Below are 26,751 nucleotides of genomic sequence, written 5' to 3'. Positions count from 1 at the left end.
ACAAGGATTCAAAGCATATACACTTTTGATTATTTTTAAAAAAATCTTAACCCCCTTCAGCACAATCAACACAAGCTATGAAAAGGATAACACTACCATAGATCAGAAACATCTCAGAAACAACCAACAGACTATTACAACCACACAGCATCATCATAGCACACAAACATCTAAAGCCCTCCAAAACATCTTAAGTAAACCAAAAGACCCAATAGCCCAAGAAGAAAAAACAGGAGTTATTTACAATGTACAATGCAAAGACTGTAACAGCCACTATGTAGGACAGACAGACAAAAGACTAGCAGAGCACATCCATGAATACCAGCAAGCAGTCTGAAGATATGATGAAACTCCTTAATCTCACAACACATGGACAGACTCAACCACAGTTTGAACTGGGAAACTGAGAGCATCCTAGACCAAGCTAAATCCAAAAACACTAGGAAATTCCTGGAAGCTTGTCATTCAGACAAATCAGCCATCAATAGACACATAAAAATAAACCATCACCATCAAATCATAGATCACACTGCCTTGGTATAAAGTACCAGAAATATTGGCTCAAGGCATGGATTCCCATGGACACTCATGATTTTACATGGGACCCACCATAAGCAATAGTCAAAACAAAAAAGGTGTATGTCTTCACAGAATGAGCTGTAACAATCATGGATCCCATTGATTATGGCACCCCCATACATATCTATGATCACAGGATTCCGTTTCACAATAAGTAGCTTTATGCAGAGTGCAGAAATAGGAATGTATGAGCCAAAGAAATTGAATGTAGGAAATAAGAAAAAAAAACAGATGATTAAATATATCTCTGTACAGTACTTTGTATCCTTGCAAACCGTCCTTGCTTTCAACATATCAATATACCAGTTCATACATTGCCTTTTATTCTTTAGCTTCTCACATCTCCATTTTTGAGGATCTTACCAATTCCATCCAACACAATTTTCTTGGTCTTCTTTTTTATTGATCTATTTATTTTCCCTTCATATATTTGTTCTGCAATTTGATCCTTATTCATTGTATCCTCATGACCAAACCACTTCAATATGCTGCTTTCAAACAGGTCACTCACTTTTGTATTCAATCCACATTTATTTAACATCTATTCATTCTTGACCCAATCCCTTCTGTGACATACTGAAGTGCTGCAACTTTGAAATACAGTATATTGTAAGTCTATAATTGCCAATAAAAGGAGTCATCATAAAAATAGATTTTTGACAGGAAACCACTGTCAAGGGGCTGACATATATTTCATGATTCACACAGTTTCCATATTGAAACTGGTATAGATTTGTCCTCTTAATGTTTCTGCCATCTGTTTGGGATCAAAAGATACAAAGAGAAGTTGAGCTCAAGCCAAGCTTCCAAATGAAGTTCCCAGCAGAATTTCATGCAGAGGGAGCAAAATGGGATCTTGAAGGAGTCTTCATTGTGCTAATGGCTAGAGGGTTGAAAAGAAATCCCTCAGTAGTAACAATGACCTCTGAATCCCATTCTCCAAAAAGGACTGATGCCATTGCTATACTAAATAACTTGTTCCAATCTGGAAAGATGCTTCTGAAGGAGAAAGTAATTGGGGATTCAGTAAACACTGAGAGATCTAAGAAAACCAAATAGTCACATCATCCTCATTCATTCTCATACCATACAGTATTTCCAGGTCAATCAGAAAAGTTTATGGTTCAAAACTCTGATTGGAAACCACACTGGAAAAAAATGAAAATAATTATTACTGTTTAATAGTGCCAGGAATTGATAGGCTACTATCCACTCTAGCACCATTTTTTAAAGTGGTATATTAGAAGCTGATTAATATTTTTCAAAAATGATTTTCAAGGAGCTTATTCAAAATTGCTTGAATTTAAAAACACGCTCTATTAAAATCATGAGGCTCTTTGAGGATCAGTATTTCATATTATTTGTTTGTACCTTGGTGACACCATGAAACAATTGTTCCAAGGTTATATTATCCAATCCTTTTATTTAATTATTACATTTGTGTACTCCGGTAATCTCCAGGGTCTCCTAGTGGTTACCAACAATACATAATCAAATTAAAACATCTACTGTATACATATAACATAGTTAAATTAAAAGTTAAATAAAGTTAAAATAAATAAAATGGAACCACAAAAAAGGCAACAGTGTATTTATTGGTTTATTTATTTATTTAATTTTAATATGCCTTTATTATTTTTATAAATAACTCAAGGCGGCGAACATACCTAATACTCCTTCCTCCTCCTATTTTCCCCACAACAACAACCCTGTGAGGTGGGTTGGGCTGAGAGAGAGTGACTGGCCCAAGATCACCCAGCCGGCTTTTGTGCCTCAGGCAGGACTAGAACTCACAGACTATCAATAAACATAGCACCAACCTGATTAGTCACCAAATGCTGTTCAGAAGAGCATTTTACATTTTAACCAATTTATAGAAAGCTGCCAAGAGAAAGCAAGACTACCTTCTAAGGGAATGCTTTCCCACAGTTCAATTTTTTTCCTGGGAAGAGCATATTGGATGGGTCAATTCCAGCTGGAGATGACAGTCCTGCAAAAATCTAGGCATCAAGCCCTACGGATGGCTTATTGATCAACATGCTCATGGTGATAAGTGCCAGCCAATAAGTGGGGCACTGCATTTTGTACCAGCTATAGTTGCCAAATGGTCTCCAAAAGTAGACCTATGTAGAACCCACTGCAGTAGCCCAGAGAAGTGGTATGAATAACTGTTACAAGGCTCTCACACTCCAGGGAGGGCTACAACTAGCACACCAACCAAAGCTGGCCAAAGGCACTCTGGGCTATGATCTGCACCTGTCTATCCAGCAGTAGCAGTGAATCCAGGAGGATCACCAATTACAGATCAGTCCCTTCAGGAATGGTGCTTCCATCTCAGTCACTTCTTATGTAATCTTTAATTTTTTTCTTCTTCTTGTGTTTCTCACTTTTTTGGTTTTTCTTCTTTTTGTAGTTTTTTGCTTTTTTGTAGTTTTTATCTTTGCTTTAAACTTAATAAAATTCTTATTAAAAAAAAAAGAATGGTGCTTCCATCTCCAGAGACAGTACCAGGACTGACATAGTATCACAGTGAATAAACAACAACTCTGTCTTGTCTGGACTCAGCTTTAACATGTTCAACCCATTCAACAGTTTCTAGACACCAAAGCCAGAATTTGACAACATCTCTGGCACAGCTCAGATGGTGATGTACAATTGGGTACCATTCACACACTGGTAATACCACACCCCATTCCTACATATGACATCAAGAGGATTTATGTCCCAGTCCCTGTTTTTGCTCCATGATGGTACCAGAAACTTTCAAATCATTGATTTGATTCACTATTCATTTTATTCAGATATAAGTAATCTGTGATTTATCTGTGGCTTCAGGTTGAACACATGTAAACAATTCACATAGGCCCCTGAGAATCAGTGCCTTGGATCTAAGTTTTTGCATTATGTTGGAGCTAGAAATAATTGGATCCATAATTGGATGTTCACTCCATTTGAGCATATAGGATTAGTGATGGTGACTTCAAATGGATCATACACAGAAATAATATGGTATCAAGAGACTGTGTACCTTGGATCCTCTATGCTTTTATGCCGCTGTAGTGCCCGCAAAAACAAACCCATGAGACTTACAGTTCGATGTTGTTGTTTATGACTTGTGTCCAGACCACCCTGAAAAATGATGTGAGATACAACCATTATTGTTACAAATTAATTGATGATTTGAATAAGTAGATCAAGATATACCTAATACAGTGTTTCTTAAAATGTCCTATGACCCCTGGGGGCAGGGCCGCAACTAGGGTCTGTGTCACCCAGGGCAAACATGGATTCCACACCCATTTTGGCGCTCCCCCGTGCGGCGCCCAGGGCACATGCCCTGCTTGCCCCCCCAAGTTGTGACCCTGCCTGGGGGTCCCCCAAGACCCTCTCGGGGGTCCTTGAAATCAAAATTGTTTGCCAGCCTATGTTGAAAAGTAATACAATATTAAAATCCCATCAAGCAATTGTGAGAAGTGGTAGCAGCAGTAAATGCAACAATTTTAATTTTAATATGGTAAATATTAATAGATATAACCCATACAAACAAAAGTTGTTTTGGAATCCTCCGTAATTGATAAAGGTAGGAAGGGTTCCTGAGAGAAAAAGTTTAAAAAACACTAACCTAACATTTCAAGAGGTCACATATGCTTATGGTTCAAGGAGGGAATTGCCAGATGAGACGGTAAGCAGTATTTCTTGAGTGCTTAGGATTTTGTGTTATCATCGTCTTGATATGTTCAAAGAATGATTTGGACATTGGGCCACGTAGTACATATTAGAAACAGAAAAGCTTGTTTTAAAATTATGCTTATTTTAGAAGATATGTCGCCAGGGAATGCATCCGTACTGCAGGAATTTGATCTAATTCCACCATAGCTGAAATCTTTTGTACCTTGAATGCGGTTTATCTGTGAAAAGATAAACCAGAGCCAACAGGATGCTAAAGGCGAATCAACAACCTGAGAAAGCGAAAGAGGAGCGAAACATGACAATCATTTCTTTCCACCAATAGCTATTAGCAATGCCTCCAAAAGCAACCAATGCGGTGCGACTCCAGAGACCTGGTTGGAGGGAGGCGGGAGGAGGTGACAGCTGGGGCCCGAAGGAACCGGAGGGAGGAAGAAGGCGCTGCAGGAAACTGGGTGGGTGGGGTCGGCGGAGCGGTGAGGCTCCCGAAGACCGGATGCGAGGTTCGTCCCCTCGGCGGAGAGAGCGGGCGATCTGCGCCGAAAGGCCCGAAAGGCGCGGGGTGTGGAGCGGAGCGGAGCCGAGGGGCGGGCTGGGGCTTGGGCTTTTCGCCCCCGAAGCGCCGAGGTGAGTCTCCGGAGGGAAGGAGCGGCCAGAGAGAGCGAGAGCCGGGCGGGCAGGGAAGGAGGAAGGGGCGAGCGAGCCTGCCCGTCGCGGGCAAGGAACGTCTTCGGGAGCGTGAGGCCGGGAGGCGGCGGGCGGCTAGGGCCCGCTTGAGCCGGGCTGGAGCGCCGGAGGGACCAGGGCGCGGGAGGCGCGGGGGCAGAGGCTTCCGGGCCCCGTTCCCCCGCCGTGGGAGGAGCGCGGGGGCGACCGGGTTAAACGGCGGGCTGGACGCTGGGCGCGGCGGCGGCGGCGGCGGGCGAGCAGTCCGGGAAAGCGGGCGGTGAGGCGTCCCGGGGAAGGCAGGGGCGCGCGAAGCCGGAGCGGGAGAGGGGTCGCCCTGAGGGGAGAGCACCGCAACATCCCGCGGAGCCGGGCGGCGAGGCCGACCTCGGGGGCAGGAGTTGCCATCCCGCGGCGGTTCTGGGAGCGCCCGTGACTGTCCTGCCTTCCCGGCTTAGGCCTCGGCTCGGGCTGGTTGGGTTTCCGACGGAATGCTGCCAGTTGGCTTCCTCTCCTCGGAGCTGCGCTGCCTGTCTTGTTTGTGGGGATCCTTTTGCTGAACCCTCGCTTCGCAGTCCAAAGGAGAGTAGGGATTGGAGAGGGGTTTTATTGTTTGTTTTATGGCTTCTCATTGCAGGGGGAGAAGCATAAAACTAGCAGGCTTTTCACAGTAATATTTTTATGTTTGTTACAGCAATAGTCTTCACAATATATTTTAGCAAAAGATTCACTTAGGGGTGGGTATTATCCCTTTGGCTGCATTTGCTTCCTTACTGCATTTTTAAAAGCCGGTAACAAGAGCAGTAGGAAGCAGTAGCGGTTTTCATTTTTTTTTTTTTTCATCCATTAAGACAGCGGTGTGGGTTGGAAGAGGATAGAAGAAAGGACAGGAAACAATCTGGAAACCCTGTTCAGATTTAACCAGTATTAATTTATTTCTCATTTACATTGTGGTTGTATTCCTTCACAACAGAGAGTTGTGCAAAATGGGCTTCCCCTTATAAGAAAAAAAAAAAGTCCCCACTTCCAGAATTCATTAGGTGCTAGACAAACACTTCTTTATACTCTTTGGGGAAGTATAGTAATGCAACTATTTTCTTGCAGCCTTTCTTTTCCCTTTCATTTTCAGAATCAGAAAGAAGTTGTTCATATGTTCAGAAGTAAGGATGTTGTAATTTAATAGATTTATGTAAGAAGCTCCATCCTAGAAGAAAGCTCATAGGTGCTTTGGAAAGTCAGTTGTTTCATTACTGATTTAAATTTTTGACTGCATCTTTAATTACAGAGACATATACTGTATACTCATTGTCATTTTAGTGGCAAAATGGCAGATTCTAATAGCACATTTTTGTGTATAAAATGAAGGCTAAATGGGTGCATTAAGCCTCTGATAGGCTTAACATACCTGTTCTAATAGCCCCCAAGAGACTAAAACAATCAGTTCTTCCTTATTCAATTATATCACTGTCTCTTCTTGCAAGGTTTGGGAGGATGGGAATCAAGTTCACTAGTTAATACTATCTTAACAGTGGACAAATGCAATCCAATATAAGCCAATTGACAGTAGTTTTCTACTTTCCAGTTTTGAATATTTGTTTACCTTTGCAGTTTCATATCAGTTTTCAGAAGAACAAATGATTTTTAATGAAAATATGTCTTAATATTACATCTTAATAAAGTGGGATCCCTGAGAAGTGGGGGAGACTTTTCTGAATGGGTATATGGAAAATGGAGTTATCACAATTTTTTTTAATAAGGAACATGTTTTCTCTATGTCCACTAGCAGAATGGCATCTGTCCACAGAGTAGCTTCTCTTCCTCTCCTGTATTTTCTTCATGAATGAGGGATGAACACTCAGAGTTAATATTACTCCTCCACATCTCTTTGTGGTGGAAATTGGGAAATATTGTATGGCACACAAATAATGATATATATCTAAATAGCAGCCTCAACTCCTTTAAAGTTAAAATACCATTAGCAAACTGCAGAGGTCCCTGCTTTGACTTGTAGAATGGAAAAAACAGCTGGAAAAACTCTGCATAAGATAGATAGATAGATAGATAGATAGATAGATAATTTATTTTCTATCCTGCATTTATTATTTTTATAAAAAACTCAAGGCGGCGAACAAACCTAATACTCCTTCCTCCTTCTCTTTTCCCCACAACAACAACCCTGTAAGGTGAGTTGGGCTGAGAGAGGAACTGGCCCAAGGTCACCCAGCCAGCTTTCATGCCTAAGGTGGGACTAGAACTCATCATCTCCTGGTTTGTAGCCCGTTGCCTTAACCACTAGACCAAACTGGGTCTCTATTCTATTCGTGTTTTTCACACAGTGCTTTGGAGTGTAATATTACTTCACTTGTTTCTCTTCTTCTCATTTTGATTGTGACAAAATGAAAGAATCCAAAGAGAAGGTAAAGTAAACAAAAACATCCTAAGTGTATGTTTGAAAATTCCATATACCTCCTGATTACTAGGTACCAGGAGGTACTACTACTCATTACTAATTACAAACAATAGTATGTTGGCTTGCAAGATAGTTTTAGATTAGAAATCTTAATTTTCATGGAATGACATGAGAATGTCTGCAGTAAGACTTGCTTTGGTTGCACTTGTGGCATGTTGAGCCAAATGTGTCAAAATTGACCACCACAGTAGTTAATGGTGTATGTAGAAATAGGAATCCATAGGGTGGTGATAATTGTATGTTACATTCCAGTGAGTGGTGATAATGGAGGAACCAGGGATGAATCTGGGCAACTTGGAGACTTCTTTATCTGAGGTAGCTACTTAGATCTAATAGTTCTATCTAGTGAGTCAACACTGCCATCTTCATTGTTGCAGTTGTTCTGCATGCAGATTGTTTGCCCTTCTGTATGTCAGTCACACCATTTTTTGTTTACTATTTATGAATGTTTTATTCATATTTTCTTCAGATTTGACTACTGAACTTCTTTAGTGAAGGCAGCTGAAATATGATTGTCAGTCCTATTTGAAACGTTTAATTTGTACTCTCTGCAAATACATCCCAGAAATGAAGCAATGTCTATAATGGAGGGAAACCTTCCCCGCAAAAAAAGAATATTTGGTATACAAAGTACTAATGGACTATTTATTATGATATGGACTAAAAACAAAGTAATTGAAGAAGTAGTTGCAGACTATTAGCTAGGCATTTCATGGGTATAGGGATATCTGCCCATATGTGCACAGTGCCCATGAGTGACATGTTGCCTGACACTACCAAGATGGATTACAATTGGGGAAGCTACTCCACATTGGGTTGCCACAGCTGAAAAAGCCAGGTCTTTAGTGTATTTTCTAATCATGGTAGGAAAAAAAATAGGGCTTCAAAGAAGGGAAGATATTGTCCAGACTATCTGTTCCTGTATCTCTTAAAGCTTTAAACATCAGGAACATCAACTTGAGTCTGGGAACAAATTGTAAATCAGAAAGCTAAGATATGAGATATACAGTGTTAATCTGAGTAGCTTCTAGAGACCTCTTGTTTTGGCAACTGTATTATTCAGTCTTGGTCTAATAATGAACTAATAAAGATATATTTAAGGGTCTATTAAGCTATTTCTAAGTTTAGGTTTTATTATATTATGAATTAAATTTGTAGATAAATAAGCATAGGAAAACATTTATTTTCATATATGTTATATAAGAGGCTTATACAAAGTTTTAGATATTAAATTGGGAGATAATGGTTTTTGTAGAGGAGGAATAAATATAAAATATAATAAGACTTATGGCTTAAAACTATTCCTGTAATTCTTATGGTTCTCTTTCTTCTGTATCTTATTTTACAGGTGCATACTGTATTCTACCTTTTGTGTCTTTAGCTCATTTTTTAAGGTTTCTATTTCTGTTCATCATATTTAATTTCTATAAACATTTTGCAACAAAATATTACAGGGTGCTGTCTGGGAAAATTGCCAGGAAAAGCTAAATTGGAATATATTTATTTTTGCAAATACTCAAAATCATTAGTAAAAAGATCTTTTGAAACTAGTACTGAATATGTGGGAAATAACCATTTTGTTACCCTTCTCTTGACATCCTGCATCAAAAGTATAAAGAGCCACACTTTTCATTCACTTTCGTTTGGTCCCGGCTGCTGCACTTGGAAAATTGCTTCACTAGGAATGTATTTTACTCTGGGGAAGAAAACAATACTTGCCATCTGACTTTTGCCTGATTCCCAACAGTTGTGTGCTTGTACTAATTAATATCTAAAAAGGATTGGTAGGCCCTCAAAAAGCAGGAGTATCGAATAAGTGAGGGAATTTATGTCTTGGATTATTTAGAAACAGTTTCCATTGTTAAAAACTTAGAAATTAATTTCTTAGATTAGGGTTCAAAATTGGTAGAGGCAATGGAAGATTATCTGGGTGAGAAGCATTTGGTAAAAGAAAGGGTTTGGACCAAACTTGATCTCTCCTTATTTGTTAACTTGGCTTATCATGTAGAAGTGTAACTTTTACTTGAACTGCTATTTTGCAAGGAAGATATAGTATAGGATATTTGGATACTGCTCATATTGAGTCAAATTCTACCATTAAAGACATTAATGCTTTGGAGATCATGATGGCCTTTGCTGGCCTTTCGTAAAGCCCTAAAGGCCTGGGCCTGGGGCTCCAAGCGTGTGCAGGGAGTTGTTTCTTGGTTGTATTAGTGATTTGGGTTTGATGTGTCTTTGCTACTTTGCATTTTAATTTTTGTAATGCTTGTAATTGTTTTTATTTTATTTCTGTTCACCATCCAGAGTCACTTGTTGAGATGGCCGGCCATATAAATTGAATGAATGAATGAACAGACACATTAAGTATTTTGTTATGTAATTGTCCTTTTTGTAGAATATTCTAATACTGAAATTTTAAATTTTTCTTTTCTTTTCCTAGAAAGCTGACAACTGAACTGGTTATAAATATAATAGGACATAGCTTACCATTTATTTGTAATGAACTTATACTACTTAAAATTAGTCAGGATTATATCCTTATTGCTGATACTTTACTATTGCAGAAGAAATCCTGTTGTTAATAGCCAGACATTGGAAAACACCTGTCAGTCATGGCTGAGTTGTCACCTGAAGAAATTCAGCTGAGAGCCCATCAAGTTACAGATGAGGTAAATATCTCAAATAATATATTGTTGGCCAGTAATTTGAGTAGGAAAACTTCGTAGAGTGCATGACCACCACTAAAATCAATTGGTTATCCTACATTGCTTTGATAATATTGCATTGAGGGGGAGGTTTTAAATCATCTAGATCATTTGAACTTAGAAACAAGAATATGTGGGGGGGGTTTAGGATTAATGGATTTTCTGAAAGGAGAGAGCCTTGTTTGTCTATCATGCATAGCCCAGCGTGCAAAAAAATATATATTTATGTTTCCCACCCAGGCCTGTCTCTTAAACTCTACACTGCATGCACAATTATTAGGCAAGTTGTATTTTTGAGGATGAATTTCATTATTGAACAACTACAGTGCTCTCGGTCAATCCAAAATGTTAATAAACCTCAAACCTGAATATTTAAGAAAGTAAAAGTGAGGTTTTGGCTTTCTTAGGAGCATATCTATGTGCGCACAATTATTGGGCAACTATTAGTGTGCAGAATTATTATGCAACTAAATGAAAAACTAAAATTCCCCCATCTCACTCATTTATTTTCATCTGTTAAAGTGAGAATAATAAACAACTCAAAATTTACAAATAAACATCTCTGACATTTCAAACAAAAAATCAGTGACCAATATAGCCACCTTTCTTTGCAATAACAGTCATAAGCCTTCCATTCATGGAGTCTGTCAGTTTCTTGATCTGTTGACAATTAACTTTTTGTGCAGCAGCAACCACAGCCTCCCAGACACTGTTCAGAGAGGTGTACTGTTTTCCTTCACCATAAATCTCCCGTTTGAGAAGGGCCCACAAGTTCTCAATAGGGTTTAGGTCAGGTGAGGAAGGGGGCCATGTGATCGTTCTTTCATCTTTGAAGCCTTTACTGGCTAGCCACTCAGTGGAGTACTTCGATGCATGCGATGGAGCATTGTCCTGCATAAACATCATGGTCTTCTTAAAAGATGCAGACTTTTTCCTGTACCACTGCTTGAAGAAAGTGTCTTCTAAAATCTGGCAGTAGGTTTGGGAGTTGATCTTGAGTCCATCTTCAACCCGAAAAGCTCCAAGTAGCTCATCTTTAATCATACCAGCCCATACCAGTACCCCACCTCCACCTTGCTGGCGTCCGAGTTGAAGTGGAGCTCTGTGCCTGTTACTGATCCAGCCACGGGCCCATCCATCTGGTCCGTCAAGAGTCACTCTCATCTCATCAGTCCATAAAACCTTTGAAAACTCTGTCTTCAGATATTTCTTGGTTTTAACTTATGTGTCTTGTTCAGTGGTGGTTGAGTTTCAGGCTTCCTTACCTTGGCCATGTCTCTGGGCACTGAACACCTGTACTTCTGGGCACTCCAGGTAGGTTGCAGTTCTGAAATATGACAGCACTGGAGGATAATGGGTTCCTGGTAGCTTCACGTTTGATTCTTCTCAAATCTTTGGCAGTTAATTTGTGTCTTTTTTTCTCAACACGTTTCTTGCGACCCTGTTGACTATTTGCAACAAAACGTTTGATGGTTCTGTGGTCACACCCCAATATCTTAGCAATTTCAAGAGTGCTGCATCCCTCTGAAAGACTTTGTACGATTTTTGACTTTTCAGAGTCAGTTAAATCTCTTTTTTGGCCCATTTTGCCTGAGGAAAAGAAGCTGCCTAATAATTATGCACACCTTGATATAGGGTGTTGATCTCCTTAGGCCACACCCTCCCTCATTACACAAATACACATCACCTGATATGCTTATATCCAATAAGCATTCAGGTTTATACAGCTTGGAGGTGGAAAATATGCATAAAAATGATGATACGGTCAAAATACTCACTTGCCTAATAATTGTGCACACTGTGTAAAGCGATTCACTAAGACACGACATTTGTAACTGAGGCTGCAATTGTGTTTCCAAATGTGGAAGTAGTCGTCCCCAGACTCCAAATCAAACTTAGAAATGAGATAGATTGAAAAAGCATTCTTCTTACAGCTGCAAATAATAGCTGGTTGTATACAATACCACATTCAGTTACTTGATTCTGTGCATCCAGATGTAGCAAATTCCTAGCCATCACAGAAAACTTGTTGCAAAGAAAATAATTTTCCCTTCCCTTACTCTCTCAGCCTCCTTCCCACTTGAAAGGGCAAGGAGCTGGTGTACGTAGATCTGCAGTATTTACAACTATGGATGAGATGTTACAAGTGAAGAGAGTCGGAGTTGGAAAAGCAGAATAAATGTCCCCTTATTTTAAACTTTGTGTAGCCCAATCCAGCCTGCAGAATGGAATTAGAAAGAAAGTGAATTAAAAAATTAGAAACAATTTTATTTCTTAAACAATAAATATCCCCCTTGCAAAAACACAATAAAAACCCATTCTGATTTCTTTTCTGCAAGCTGAGCATTCTACAAATTAAATTTTCTCATAAAATTCAGGATTAACCTGTGGAAGTAACTGCTTCTGCTGAGGTTCCTTCTTAGCACAGCGACCAGTAAGTGCTGAGGGCTTGATTTTCAGTCTGCAGAACAGGCTATTGTGGAAACGTGCAACTTCTGGCAGGCAGACTGTGCATGCTTTTGAAAGGGGGATCATGGGCTATGTAAAAAATGGACAGGGAAATATATTTAAAATAGCTTGAGCCACTGAAATTAAATAAAAAGTTAAATTCATTCATACTTATTCTCATCTGTGGGCAATATGGGAAGATAGGTTAAGATGAGAGAGGTTATGGTTAAGATGTGAGATAGGTTAGGATGAGAGAGAATGACTGGCCCAAAATCACCCAGTGTGCTCTAGTCAAATGGGGCCTTTAGTCTATACATGCACACATACTTGTACATGCACCCATAACACTGAAACAGTGTTTTACATATTTATATTCCTGACTGCATTTGTCGTGAACCCTTTTCATTTGTACCCCTGTAGCGCTAATAGGAGCAACAACAGATGGAGGAAAGGTGGATCAAAGGTTGAGAGCAAGAAAGAATAGAGGAGGACTAGATCCTGGTCTAATGAGTAGGGAATGGGGGGTGAGGGGTTGATTCTGAGCTGAGGAAGACTGAAATGTGGCCGAAGGGGCAGGGAAGGAGAAGAGATGTGGTGGGAAAGATTTGGGGATGGGAAAAGGGAAGAAGGGGCTGGGCTTGGAAGTGGGAAATTGGGAAAGCAACAGATGAAATAGGGCAGAGAGGAACATGATGACTGAGCAGAAGCAGAATAGAGGAACCAAGAAAGGAAAAGTGGAGAAGAGCAGGAACATGGGGAAGAAATGGGGAGCAATAGGGAATAGTAGGGACATCATAAGGGAAGTAACAAAGGAACTGGGAGAGAACAATAAGATGATGTGCAGAAAAGAAAATGGGGCGGAAAAGATGGTAATATTATAGAGGCTGCACTTTAGTGTGCCTCCCTTTCCCAGAGACACTATTTTAGCCCCACAAGGCCATTCCAGGGCTAGCAGAATGTCACACGCTGCTGCTCCCAGGTTCCGCTTATGGTCACTCACACACACTCTTGCAGCCTATTGAGGCACACAGATCTTGTAAGCCCCCCTTGCTTTTTACCTGGGTTTTCCAGATAGGTGCAGCTTGAGCAGACAAGACACACAGCCCTGGTCAACAGCCAGGAAATAATTAGGGACACACACAAATAACTTTCAACCAAACGCTGAGGCACAACAGGTTCTTTGAAATACACGGAGACCCAGTGAATTTAAAGTAACAGCAAAACTTTACTGGTTGCAAGGTATATTTGCTCTTTCTCACATACACATACACACTCATCCACACCAGGCTAGCAGCTACTCTTGCCTTGTTAATTTATAGTCTGATAGCTGTTGGTGGGATGGGGGCGTGTTTCCATGTGCTCAGGCCCAACTTCCTTTATCTGGTTCAGGTGACATTTTTCTTTTGTTTCCTTAACAACTTGCTTTCTTCTTATCTACCTCCCTGAAGGGATCTTTTAGACAAGTTTCCTGGCTTTTGTCCTCTGCTTATGTGCCTGCTTCATCTTTAGGTTATGGCAGCTTCAGCCTAGTCTCACAGTGGCCTGTTTTGTAAGGCTGCTGTGGAACTGCCATTGCAACAATTCCCATCCTCTTCACACTGCCAGAACAGACCATCAAGGGGCAGTGTCACCAGGCTTGTAAGAGAGAGGTAGAGCCTTGCCAATGGCTTGTTTCAGCTTGCTATCACCACAGCCATGATACAGCAAACTTCAGACTCTAATAAGAAAGTTTTTAGATTCCCAGCTGGACCGAGTTGCACAGTCTAAAAAGAGGGTTTGTCTGGAAGATATTGGCTTCATGATATTGGCTTTAAAATATCACTAATCAAGACAAAACCTTGCTTAGTTGTGTTGTGTCAGATCCAAGGGTATACTGTAGTGCTTAATTAATTAAAGCAATGTCTAAAATTATATAATTATTACATATCTCTAAAAATCTGCATGCCTGAAATGAAATTTGTCTTTATTTTAGTCTTTGGAAAGCACAAGGAGGATCCTTGGCATGGCCATTGAGGTAAGGAAAAGGTTAAAAGCCTTTTTGTTCCAGGGGTGGGAAATCAGGTGGAGAAGATCAAATGAAATTGAGTGTATTATCTTCATCAGGTATTGCACCTGTGGATGTATTTCTCAGATTTGTTTAGAAAGCTTCCATGATGAAAGAGCAGTAACATTGCAACTTTATACAAAGTGGAAATAATAATTTTATCATAGAAAGCAACAGATTCACCAGATACACCTGCATTGCAAAATATCTTGCAATGTTGGGATACCTTTTTATTATACCTGGAAGAGAATTTTACAAGGTGGTATTAATGCAAATATATTATGCTAAAAAAAATTGTATGTAATTATTTACTAGTATCTCCACAGAATAGCCTATAGTAAATTGTGTCAGTCTAATTCCTTAATGTAGTGATTCTGTATTTCTCATTTTTTTTCCCATTATAGTCCCAAGACGCTGGAATCAAAACTATTACCATGCTAGATGAACAAGGCGGTGAGTTGCACATGTGTAATAAAGAACAATGTGACATCTTTGATCATAAAGTTTCAAATTCTTTATTTCATAGTGATAGATAATAAAGATACATAATTAATGCAGTCCAGATGCAGGCATGGCCATCATCCACAGGCTTGCAGTGGTTTCCAGAAACATTAATACCTCTTAAACTGCTTTTAAATGCTTTTTAAGAAACATTTTGAATGCAGACCTTCCTATATGAAGTGTAAGCATTTTACATCGTTTAAGGTTTCTAAAGCTTCTTTTTTTTTCTAGAAAAGTTAAACCACATAGAAGAAGGTATGGATCAAATAAACAAAGACATGAAAGAAGCTGAAAAGAACTTGACAGAGCTTAATAAGTGCTGTGGTCTGTGTGTCTGTCCTTGCAATAGGTCAGTTAAAAGCAGATTGGTAAGATGCTTTTTTCAAGGAACAATACCCCATATAGAACTTTAGTGAGTGGAAAATTTAATTAAAGGTTATTTTTCTCTCTGATGGAAAAAAAGATACAGAATTCAGAACACGAAATGGACATTGTGCTAATCCGTGGTTTGTGTTCACTTGTAATCCTGAACTATAAACCATGATTTATAAACAACAGCAACTGGGTTCGCATAACATGATAAGCAAAGTTCAAAGAAATCACATTTTACCTTAGCATAGTCCCAACCACTGATGGCATTCATATGGTATTCTTTAATTATATGCCATTAAGTCAGGTTGACTCTGAGCAACTGCATAGACAGATCTTCTCTAGGATGATCTGACCCCAACCCGCTCCTTCAGGTTTTCCAATGGTGTGTTATCCAAAACGTATGAAGGCATGCAAGTGTGACTATTGACTCCTCCCTCCAGATCCATGAAGCCTGAAAACTTCTGTTGCAGAGGTTGGTTGTGTGGACCCCAAAACAAAGATTTTATTATTGTCGTTTGAAAAGCATAAGATTTTTTCACCCCAAATTTTAAAAGATTTCAGACAAGAACACTGATGTCTTGCGAAATTTCAGCCTTTTAAAAATGTATTTGTTTTTTAAAAAAGAATTTTGGAGTCCCATGCCATGACAAGCACCAGCTATGGTTGCTGTCTCCTGGTTTTTGTTGCAATTCACAAAAATGTTCTGTTCTGTGTAGTGGTTCATATGAAGGAAAAAGTTGGGAAATGCTTATTTAGACTTACTTGTCCATAAGGTTAGCCTGTGAATAAAGTAATGCCTAGAATGTTTTAAGTTTATTTGGGGCTTGTTTTGTTTTGGTTTTCTGGTAATAACAAGTAGGAGTTGTGGTGGATGACATAATAAAGTTTAAACAATGAATGGCAGTTGTTTTCAAGCTACGCGAGTCAAAAGAAGAAAAGCCAGTGGTCATGCACCAGTAGTTATGCATTATAAGGCATAGTTAGATGTGCAAATATACCTGTGACTTAAATCTGGTAGTGTATGGGGATGGGGAAGCTAAATCAATAATACTAGTTCGGATTGTGTTTTAAATTACCTATTAAATATTTGGAAGGAATTATTGTCAATATTAATCAGACTTAAAATAACAATTCATGGTAAAGTTGTAGAATTTTTTTCCCCAGTTTGAGTGAGAACAATATATGTGTCAGTTTAATGAAGGCTTACAGGGAAATATACTATGTAATAGGTTTTTTTCCTCCTGTTACTATATTCTTATCCTTCACTCTGAAAAGTATGAGGCTTTTGTGATACTTTAAATTTTTGTACACTAGAGAAGTAATTATGTGGAATTTTCAATATGCTTGATAACAAAATAGTATCTAAGGCAAGTAGAGGAGGAGGAGGAAGAATAGGATGGATCTGAAGTGGATGAACTAATGAAATGAAACTCCTTGTTTCCTAGAGCTAAATTATATGACTTTCCACTAGTATACCACAGCATTATTACAAATTATGAATATAGTATTCACAATATTTTTTCTTCCTGTTCTGTGTTAAAGCTGGTTTTTTCTTACTATAGACATACTCTCAGCTGTACTTTGAAATAGTTTGTCACCTAACAAATAGTTATCTGTTTGCTTGTCTTACTGTTCACTCTTTTTTCATTCTCTCCTAATCACCCCACTTTTCCTTATAATAAAATGAAGATTTAACATCAGAGGTTGGATCCACTTAATTGGTCAAAATGGAATTTAGGAAAATCCCAGTGTTAAGAAGCAGTTTGTATTGCTAACCAGCTGCCTAAAGGTGATGTTCTAACAAGATGCATGTCTGCATGTGCATGTTTTCTTAACATGCAAGCAATCTTGTGATGGTCCATAGTTGTGTTGTATCTGTGCCATGTTGCTTGTAGTTTATATTTAGTTATTTATTCTGATTGGATTAATCTGAAATAATAGTTACGATGTTTAGAATGCAACTAGTGGTTGATATACAATTTAAGTCTATTAGGATTTTCTTTTCAGGAAAATAATAGCTCATATACAGATTTTAAAATTTTGGAGGAATAATCTGAAATGTTATGATAGTGTTCACCATTGTTTTAACTGTGATCCACCACATGGAGAAAATGTTTTTTGTCTAGCAGTGCCCAGCATGCAACTGTCTTGTAAGAATGCCTGTACAGTGACCTCAGAATTCCAACTATGTTTCTCAGTTTAAAAATATTGGGGACCACTGTGCTGTATTCACACAGCAGGCTAATCCCAAAACCAAATAAAAATAAAATATTATAGCATAATACAGTATAAAACAATACATATAAGTTTTATCTTGGTCATATGAATGTTGGAATAGAAAATTTAGTTTTGTATTTATTACTCCATTTTTGTCACCATTCTGATAATGGTTATCTGATACATGATTGGGTGAAATCACTATTATATAATTTTCTCAATTTTTTGTTTGTGCCTTTGAGTCAGTTTTTTGACTCCTGGCAATTGCCTGGACAAGTCCCTGCAGTTTTCTTGGCAAGGTTTTTCAGAAGTGGCTTGCCATTGCCTCCTTCCAAGGGCTGAGAGAGAGTGACTGGCCAAGGTCACCCAGCTAGCTTCATGCCTAAGGCAGGACTAGAGCTCACAGTCGCTCAGTTTCTAGTCTATTGCCTTAACTACTACACTAAACTGGCTCTCTAATTTTCTCCATGTGAAAGGTCCCCTGTGCAAGCCTGTCTGACCCTTTGGGGGGATGCCGCTTTCGTGACGTTTTCTTGGCAGACTATAGCGGGGTAGTTTGCCATTGCCTTCCCCAGTCGTCTCCTTCCCCAGCAAGCTGGGTGCTCATTTTACCGACCTCGGAAGGAAGGAAGGCTGAGTCGACCTGAGCCGGCTACCTGAGAATCCAGCTTCCGCTGGGATTGTACTCGGGTCACGGGGAGAGTTTCGATTGCAGTACTGCCACCTACCACTCTGCGCCACACGAGGCTCCAATTTTCTCCATACAATGCATTAAATAAAAGATGCTCCATAAATATAATGCTAAGTGGTATATACATATATTTTATTTCCTAATCATGCACTTGATTGTATTATAAGCTATAAAGCAGCTTATATAGAAGCTACTTACAACTAAGTTGTAAGGAATGAGCTAACATAGTTTAAAATATAAATATGGAATGTGAATTTCATAAAAGTAAATCCAACACCAATCCAACACCAAAAAGACTTATGCCTATTAAAAAGGACTTCCCTTCACTCTTATCTGCATTCCATGTATGTGTCTCAAACCTGATACTGAGGATCCCACTCCTCCAAAGTAGATTTAGAAGGGGTATATCGTCAGGTGGAGGGCAAGTGCAGTTACTCCTTGCTTAACGACCAGTTGCTTAACAACCAGTCAAACTTAAAACGGGTGCTTTATGGCCTGTAAAGCACTTCCGGCCATCACGAAACGCGTACACACACCTGGAATAACATGATTGCAATCTAGGTGGTTGGAAACCTGCTCACTCTTATGACAGGTTGCCAAGCACCCTGCAATCACGTGAGCACCATTTGCGATCTTTCTCAGAAAGTCAATGGGAAAGCCAGCAGGGAAGGTTACAAGGTGCTGCTGCCTACCGAGAGGACTCCCTCTTGTCTCTGGGTGCTGTTTCAAGAGCTACCTGCCGAAGGATTCCTGTTCTGTGCAAGCAGGCATGAAGGATTTAGCTAAATCCTCCATGCCTGCTTGTACGGAACTGGAATCTCAAAGGATTCCTTCCAACCCCCGGAGGCACCCCACACTCCTTATCTTATGCCCTACCTCTCTGCTCAGGGGCTGAGTATCCTGCTTGGATCTCAGCTCACTGTTGGCTCTAGGGACTGTTTCAAGAGCTCCCTGCCAAAGGAGTCTCAGACCCTGAGTAGAGAGGCGGCGCGTAAGGTAAGGAGTGTGGGGTGCCTCCAGGGGGTGGGTGGAATCCTTCGGCAGGGAGCTCTTGAAACAGCACCCATGAGAGGGAGACGGCATGCAGCCTGCGCCGGGCCTCCCAGGGTCTCCCCCACCCTGAGGCACCCTCGCTCCTTACCTGGGACTCTGTCTGCTTAATGACTGCAAGATTGCTTAACGACCGCAACTGGGAGTGCTGATACTGTGGTTGTTGAGCAAAGCAGTCACATGCTTGCTTAACAACAACTTCACTCAATGACCAAGATTCCGGTCCCAATTGTGGTAGTTAATTGAGGACTACCTTTAGATTATTACATATTGATAGATGCTAATTTTGTCAGCAAATAGCCAGCTTTAGTTCACTAATCTATGGGAAATGACTCTAAGGCTTAAATCATTTTGGATATTATTATTATTTCAGCTATAAGTATAAAATACAGTGCTTTAATATACATGTTGATTTACCTGGAAATCAAAGCTAACTTCTTGTGGTTTTCTATTGAGTATCAAATGTATGTTCTTATGACACACTATAGCATATCTGGTGCTAACTGTGGGTAAGTCAATTATCTTCCTGTTATTTCAGCACTAGTGACATGGCAAATCATACTAGCCATAAATTGCTGGTTAACATTTATGTTGACTGGTATCCTGGCCTCCTGTGCAGTAACTAGTCAGTTGACATTTCTTGGTATTTTAAATACATTTCTGTAAAAATGCTTTTAAAAATCCATGGTAGGCCAATCAGGGTTGGAATTTTCACTGACTTGGGCAGGTGTGGGAACCTCTACCTCCTCTGTCAAATTTGCTCCAACCCACACAGGAGATAGTTAAAAAAAGATGGAAGCAGCAGAGACCAGAGCATAGGAACAGGATTAAGTATAGATTAACCCCCCTTTCCAATTTTGGTTGATAAACTCAACTGTCATTCAAAGGAATAAACCAGTGACAAGCTATGATCACAAATTATAGTAAAATCAGTTCTGAACCAAATTTAACATGTGATCCAGGGTGAGACATTACATTAGCCTAATATACATTTGGGTATTGTATGAACTACTAGGGACGCATTGGCGCTGCGGGTTAAACCGCTGAGCTGGCTGATCAGAAGGTCGGTGGTTCAAATCCGCGTGACGGGGTGAGCTCCCATTGCTAGTCCCAGCTCCTGCCAACCTAGCAGTTCAAAAACTTGCAAATGTGAGTAGATTAATAGGTACCACTTCAGTGGGCAGGTAACGGCGTTCCGTTTAGTCATGCCGGCCACATGACCACGGAAGTGTCTACGGACAAACGCCTGCTCTTCAGCTTTGAAACGGAGATGAGCTCCTCCCCCTAGAGTTGGACATGACTGGACTTAGTGTCAAGGGAAACCTTTACCTTTACCTATTGTATGAACTAGGTCATATTTTGTGGTGAACCTGGGTTTGTTTACTAGTGTCATACGAAACAATCTTTGGCATTCCCTAGTATTATTTCAAAATAGCTAAGTTAGAACTGTGTATCTTTTTAGCTAATTGGAAGTTATTCTGTTTTTCTTACAGAACAAAGAATTTTGAGTCTAGTAAAGCATATAAGACAACTTGGGGTGAGAACGTTGAGAATTCAGGTGATCACGTAATATCTAGACAACCAGGACGGGCAGGAAATTACCAACCACAGACCTCAGGAGGACCAGCTGGAGGATACATAACACGGTAAATAGTTTCTTCTTCCTTCACTGCTGAATACATATTCAGTATCTGTTCCTCTGCAGCAGTATTGGGGTATTTAAAAACCATCAGGAGAAGCTTATTCTATGTAAGCCATAAATGGTTATTCTAAACAATATTTAGTGATTTTTCAAAGATTCCGAATAATAAGATCACTTTCTGAGTCAAATTTTCCAACAAGATTGGTAGAATTCATAAAGGTGTTTATAAAAGCATAGGTTTATTTTTATACTCATTTAAAAATTGCCAGTTAGATATATTTTGAGACTGAAGCTATGAAATGTTTGTGTGAGATAGGGTTAGAGTTAGGGCTATTTATGATTGTGTTATTTAATTTTACCTTTTGTTTATGGTTTTAGTATTTTTATAATTGTTCTGATTTAACTGTTTTCATTTCTATCGTGAACTGCCCTAGGGCAGTTTGACAGGTGTGAGCAGATAGGTAGGTAGGTAGGTAGGTAGATAGATATGTAGATAGCACCACTGATGAAAACCTGGTTTCTTATAATGAAGAAGAAGGAACTTGCAAATACTCAACGTAGGTTTCTTTTGATATTTTGAAAAGGGTAACAAATGATGCCAGAGAAGATGAGATGGAGGAGAACTTAACTCAAGTGGGACACATCTTGGGAAATCTGAAAAATATGGCCGTGGATATGGGCACCGAGATCGATTCACAAAACAAGCAGATAGATCGGATAAATGAGAAGGTAAGAAGTGAGAACCGGATCCTTGCAACCTTAATTATCAGAGACTTAATTGCTAAGATGAGTAGCTAACTGTTCTGGAGTACTGTACCATGTTGTAGAGAGGTACGCCAGAACCTGTCCTTACTCTCTTGTCTGGACCACATTCTTCCACCCAAAGCATTCTTCCATCTACAATATATTTAAACCTGATTTCATGGTGAACACTTTGGGCATTGTCAGTACTTCTCCACCAGAATTCATGGCTGGATGTTTTGGAACCTGAAATAATATTTCCATCATGGTACAGTGTCAAAAATAAAATAAATACCAATACCAATAAATATTGCAGCATTGGAAGTAGGGAACACATTTGAAGAGGATATTATAGGTGCTTTCTGATCATTGCTGTCAATTCATAAAATGGCTTCCAATAACAAAACACTAATTTCCAGGAAGACCAAAAAAAAAGCAATTTGCCCAAGAACTGAACTACAACATAAATCTAGAATCTGATGCAAACTCACATATTTGTCCCCACAAAGCACAACAAAATAGCCAGGCAAACTGATGATGCCCAGAGAAATATGCTTGTGTTGGTGAATCATTCCCTTCTACCCATGCACAAAACAAGCACGCTGTGTATACGCTGAAGGCGTATATCACATTCAGCTACAGACCAGATCCTGGGTGGTGATTAAAAGCAGATTTTTGTTGCTTAGAATAGAACAAATACACCTGAAGCTGTTTTATTCTGACTCAGACTTTCACAAAGTTTTGTACTTGTTTCTCTGAAACGCTGGTGTTCTGTGAAGGGTAACCCAGTGTCATCAATGAAAAAGCCTTGTTTATATAAAATGCCATGACAGAAATAGGGATGCGGTGGCGCTGCGGGTTAAACCGCTGAGCTACTGAGCTTGCCGATAGGAAGGTCGGCGGTTCGAATCCACGTGACAGGGTGAGCTCCTGTTGCTAGTCCCAGCTCCTGCCAACCTAGCATTTGGAAAACATGCAAATGTGAGTAGATTAATAGGTACCACTTCGGCGGGCAGGTAACGGCGTTCCGTTCAGTCATGCCGGCCACATGTCTACGGACACTTTGAAACGGAGATGAGTACTGCCCCCTAGAGTCAGACACGACTGGACTTAATGTCAAGGGAAACCTTTACCTTTACCTGACAGAAATAGGAGGGGGAATGAATATTGCAGTCAGTGACTAATAGGCCAACTCTCAAAGTGACCTTTACAATCAGAGCACCATTGGCTGGCCCAATCACAGATAAGTGTTGTTTTTTAAAACCACATCAATTATCTTAATCCTCTTTCCTGTTCTTCTGGGTGCTTTAGTTAATTAAATCTTTCTGTAATGCAGGTAGGGTAGAGAACCTGGCAGGCACCAGTGGAAGTGTTAATGGCCGCTTGGTGTCCATGACATCACACTGAGTACCCAAGGTTATGGATTTAGTAATTATCTTCCGTTCTTGCTTCACATGTTGCAGTGTCCTATTTAGGTTAGGAAGGTATGGAATGAATGCCTTAAATATGTGACACTTAGTATCCAGATGTGATAAGACGATGGAAAGAGTCATTAAAAGGAAGTTGGTATTGGTTTGTGCCAGTTTTAAAGCATAGCAAACTTTAGAGAAAATGAGGTATAAATCCAGGTGGACTGATTTAAAGCAAGTTTTAAAAAATATTTTAAATAATTTATTTTAAATAACATTTACCACTGATGGGTCAGCACATAATTCATGAATAGTAGTGGAAGGCTGATAATAAAACAAATGCTGTTATAAGAGTTAAAAGTTATAGCAGCATTTTACAACATCAAGGAAAGTGACTTCATGCTTTTTTGAGAATTTATGAAATAGTACATAAATCTGTACCAAGCTGCAGATGCAACCATCTTTGTTTTCTACTGTTGTCTCCAAACAGCTTTTCTTTTCTCACCCGTCTTAAGTAATTCTTCTGCCTTGCTTCTCCCACCAATAAGCCTACCAGCCTGTATCTTGAACAGATTAGTAAGAGCTAGTCATTTAATCAAAACACAAAGTGAATGTCAGTGTGTGCAAATGTAATAATTTTTCTGAGGTGGTAGATATTTGCTAATAAGAGCTTTACATATTTTAGATGACATTTAATCATTCATTGATATTTTTAACTAATCCTTTTAAATTTTAAAAAAATAACCATAATATATATAAATAAGTGTAGCAGTATGATGAGAGGATTACTTAGAATTTATTTGTATCTGTAAGCTATGAACTCATTTGAATGGCTTCCTCTTGCAAATCTGTGCTGCCGTAGTTTCTTCCTTGCTCCCAAAGATTATGGTACTTTCACGGCTAATTTCTGTAATTGATTTCTGAGCAAGTCAGTGGGCTTAAACATTCCCTCCAGTACATTCCTTATTCAGCAAGCTGGAATTTGCCCTTCATGTATGTATGTATTTAACTTACTTCATTTCATTTCATTTGTATACCACTGAATCTTTACACAATTCCCAGCAGTTTACAAAAAGCCATATCCTGAATGAGTTGAAAATGAGGGGAAATCTTTCTATTCATTTAACTTTATATGTTTATAACCATATTTTAGATCTCTATATTCTTGGCTATTCTTGAGGAAATTGTGGTACAAAGAGGCTTGAATAGTTTCTTTACACCTTTATAATTTACTAGTAGCTTTGCATTTTGTTTTCTGTTTCAGGCTGAAACCAACAAAGACCGTATTGAGCAAGCCAATGTAAAAGCCAAAAAGCTTATTGAGAACTGATAGCCATTGCTGGTTCTTTTAGTCAGCTGAAATATTTTCTCAGTCTACAAATATCCTCAGTTTCCAAAGAAGAGAAGCAACTGTTCAGAAAGTGAAACAAAGCAGGACATTATTATATACATATTTCGCTTGAAAATCCAGGAAAACAGCACAACAGAAATGTAGCTTTCTTATTCATATTCATATCCTCAGGGCTTCATTTTCCTTGGTTTTGTCCTTTCTGTGAAATAGTCTTTCCCCTTTTTTTCTTATGGCAACTCAGAGATGGAGTGCAGGACAACCAATTAAAGGCAAAAGAGAAGGCACTCACTAGATTTAATTACCTCACTTAATATTGCATGTCATCACTGAAGTGGTTGATGACTGATTTTCATGAAATGTATATATTTTTAGAAATTAAGCTGCCCCTCTTTTTCAAAATATTTGATTTTATTACCAAGCTTTTCATTATGGGGAAAGATGGTAATGGATATATTATAAAGTATACTTTCAAGCCATAGCAGTTCTAATTTGCATGCAAATTAGATGAGTAAACCTACAAAAAGTATATAAGTGATATATGCAACTCAACTTTTAAATTATTTCTCACTTTCACCTCCAAAATTTTGGGCTTTTTGCTACCAGTCCTAATTTCTTTTCCTTCTTTCACAGAAACTGTTGGTTAGTGGAATTAGGGGAAGGGGCAACCCACATAGCTCAGCACGGAGCTTCTGTTACTCTTATCATTTGGAATCTCATGAGATTGCAGGGAAATTAATACAGGCCTTTATACAATCATCCTAAATTTCCACCATTTTTTAAAAAATGTGTCTCCATAGGTATTAATACTGCTGAGATTGCTCCGTGAAATCTCTATCTTTTAAAATGTTTTATCAGAAACATAAACTTACTTCATAAAAGTATTCCTTATAGAAATGTGTTATCCCGCTTAGTGTACACAATCCATGCAATCTGTACAAACCTGTAGAGGGCAGCATATTGTGATTTCAATATTTATTAAAAGCATTTGGGAGGTTTAAAAAAATACAACAAAATCAGGGCACATCTAAGTTTGAATGAAGTCAAAAGCCATCTGCTTCCTAGTAATGTTAATAACATTGTTTCATATTTTCTGTCTGGAATATACAAACATTCTCACTCATGCTTTCCAAAGAAATCAGTTTCAAGCACAACTTTGCTTTATTGTTATGAAAGTTAATCTGAATTTGATCCAATTCACAAATTTTTAAATGGTGGTATGGTTCTGCAGACACTACAAATTGTGATCTATTCAATGTGGGCTGCTGCTATTTGCCAAGTTTTCTTTTTAAAAAATGTTGGCATGTAGCAGAACTAGGGATCCAAGGGAAACCACTATGTTCACTACTAATAAGCTGTATGCTGTTGAATGGGTCACATGTTGTAGTTTGCTGTATAAGTGCTTGGCCTAGAGTTTACTTGTTTACTCCCATTTCAGGATTAAGGTTCTTGATTTGGCTTTTCTATCATATGTCTGTAGAAATCACTAAATTACAAATCTACTAGATGCCCAATCTTTCTCAAAAAAGCTTTAATTCTCTTCTGATTAAGTATCTACCAAACTGTTGATTTATTCAACAGCACAGTGCTTAGTAGATCTTGTATTTTATTCAAATTGAGGCTAGAAAATTCTTCTAGTCCTTGCATGTTTTGCTGCAAGTCTAAAAGGATTTAGCTGCAACAATCTAGATACTATAAAGAAACTCAAAACAAGTTTCCGTATTGTACTGTTTCTTCTTAAATAAGAGAATTCCTTCATGCCTTGCTTCTTTACACATTTCCAACTGAGTGTTTAACTAAGTTTTATTATAAAGCTTAGTCTTCCACATAACCTCTTGTGAACATTGGCATGGTGGTGTAGCATAGTGTACAAACTGAGCACATCCCTCTCAAATTACGTTGTTTATTAATACTGAAACATAAATTACAGGATTTGGCTGGAAAACATGTTCTTATTCTGCAGAAGCAACACAGTGACTTCCTCCAGGAGCTCTACGTGTTACTTTAATTTTTTCCAGTAATATTTTATGGAGCTCTAATTAGTTGAGATGATGTTGCTCTCACTAGGTTCTGTGGGAACCATGAACACTTGTTTAGTAATATTAAAAAACACTTGAAAATTAATACCATTGTCATCTGGTATTACGATTTGTGAAAAATATTAAATTTCTTATAGCTTAG

General features: G+C 38.9%; 1 protein-coding gene across 1 annotated transcript; it reads left to right on the top strand.

The window, feature by feature from the left end:
- Window positions 1–4,786: 4,786 nt before the first annotated feature.
- Window positions 4,787–26,283, top strand: SNAP23 (synaptosome associated protein 23). Its single transcript, XM_063289887.1, has 8 exons — window positions 4,787–4,893; window positions 9,967–10,071; window positions 14,528–14,569; window positions 15,004–15,052; window positions 15,332–15,449; window positions 20,924–21,076; window positions 21,657–21,801; window positions 24,487–26,283. Exons 2-8 carry the CDS (start codon window positions 10,015–10,017, stop codon window positions 24,550–24,552), a joined length of 630 nt encoding a protein of 209 aa, XP_063145957.1. The 5' UTR covers window positions 4,787–4,893; window positions 9,967–10,014; the 3' UTR covers window positions 24,553–26,283.
- Window positions 26,284–26,751: the final 468 nt, after the last annotated feature.

Source organism: Candoia aspera, chromosome 1 (genome assembly GCF_035149785.1).
Source record: "Candoia aspera isolate rCanAsp1 chromosome 1, rCanAsp1.hap2, whole genome shotgun sequence".
In the NCBI taxonomy this organism is placed as follows: domain Eukaryota; kingdom Metazoa; phylum Chordata; class Lepidosauria; order Squamata; family Boidae; genus Candoia; species Candoia aspera.
This window is presented reverse-complemented; position numbering and strand designations above follow the sequence as displayed.

Bases quoted from the DNA above. Each gene is read 5' to 3' on its own strand.
- SNAP23 (XM_063289887.1), top strand. From the start codon at position 10,015: ATGGCTGAGTTGTCACCTGAAGAAATTCAGCTGAGAGCCCATCAAGTT. The intron at 15,450-20,923 runs GTCAGTTAAAAG...TTTTTCTTACAG, and splicing joins TGTGTCTGTCCTTGCAATAG to AACAAAGAATTTTGAGTCTA. The intron at 21,802-24,486 runs GTAAGAAGTGAG...TTTCTGTTTCAG, and splicing joins TAGATCGGATAAATGAGAAG to GCTGAAACCAACAAAGACCG.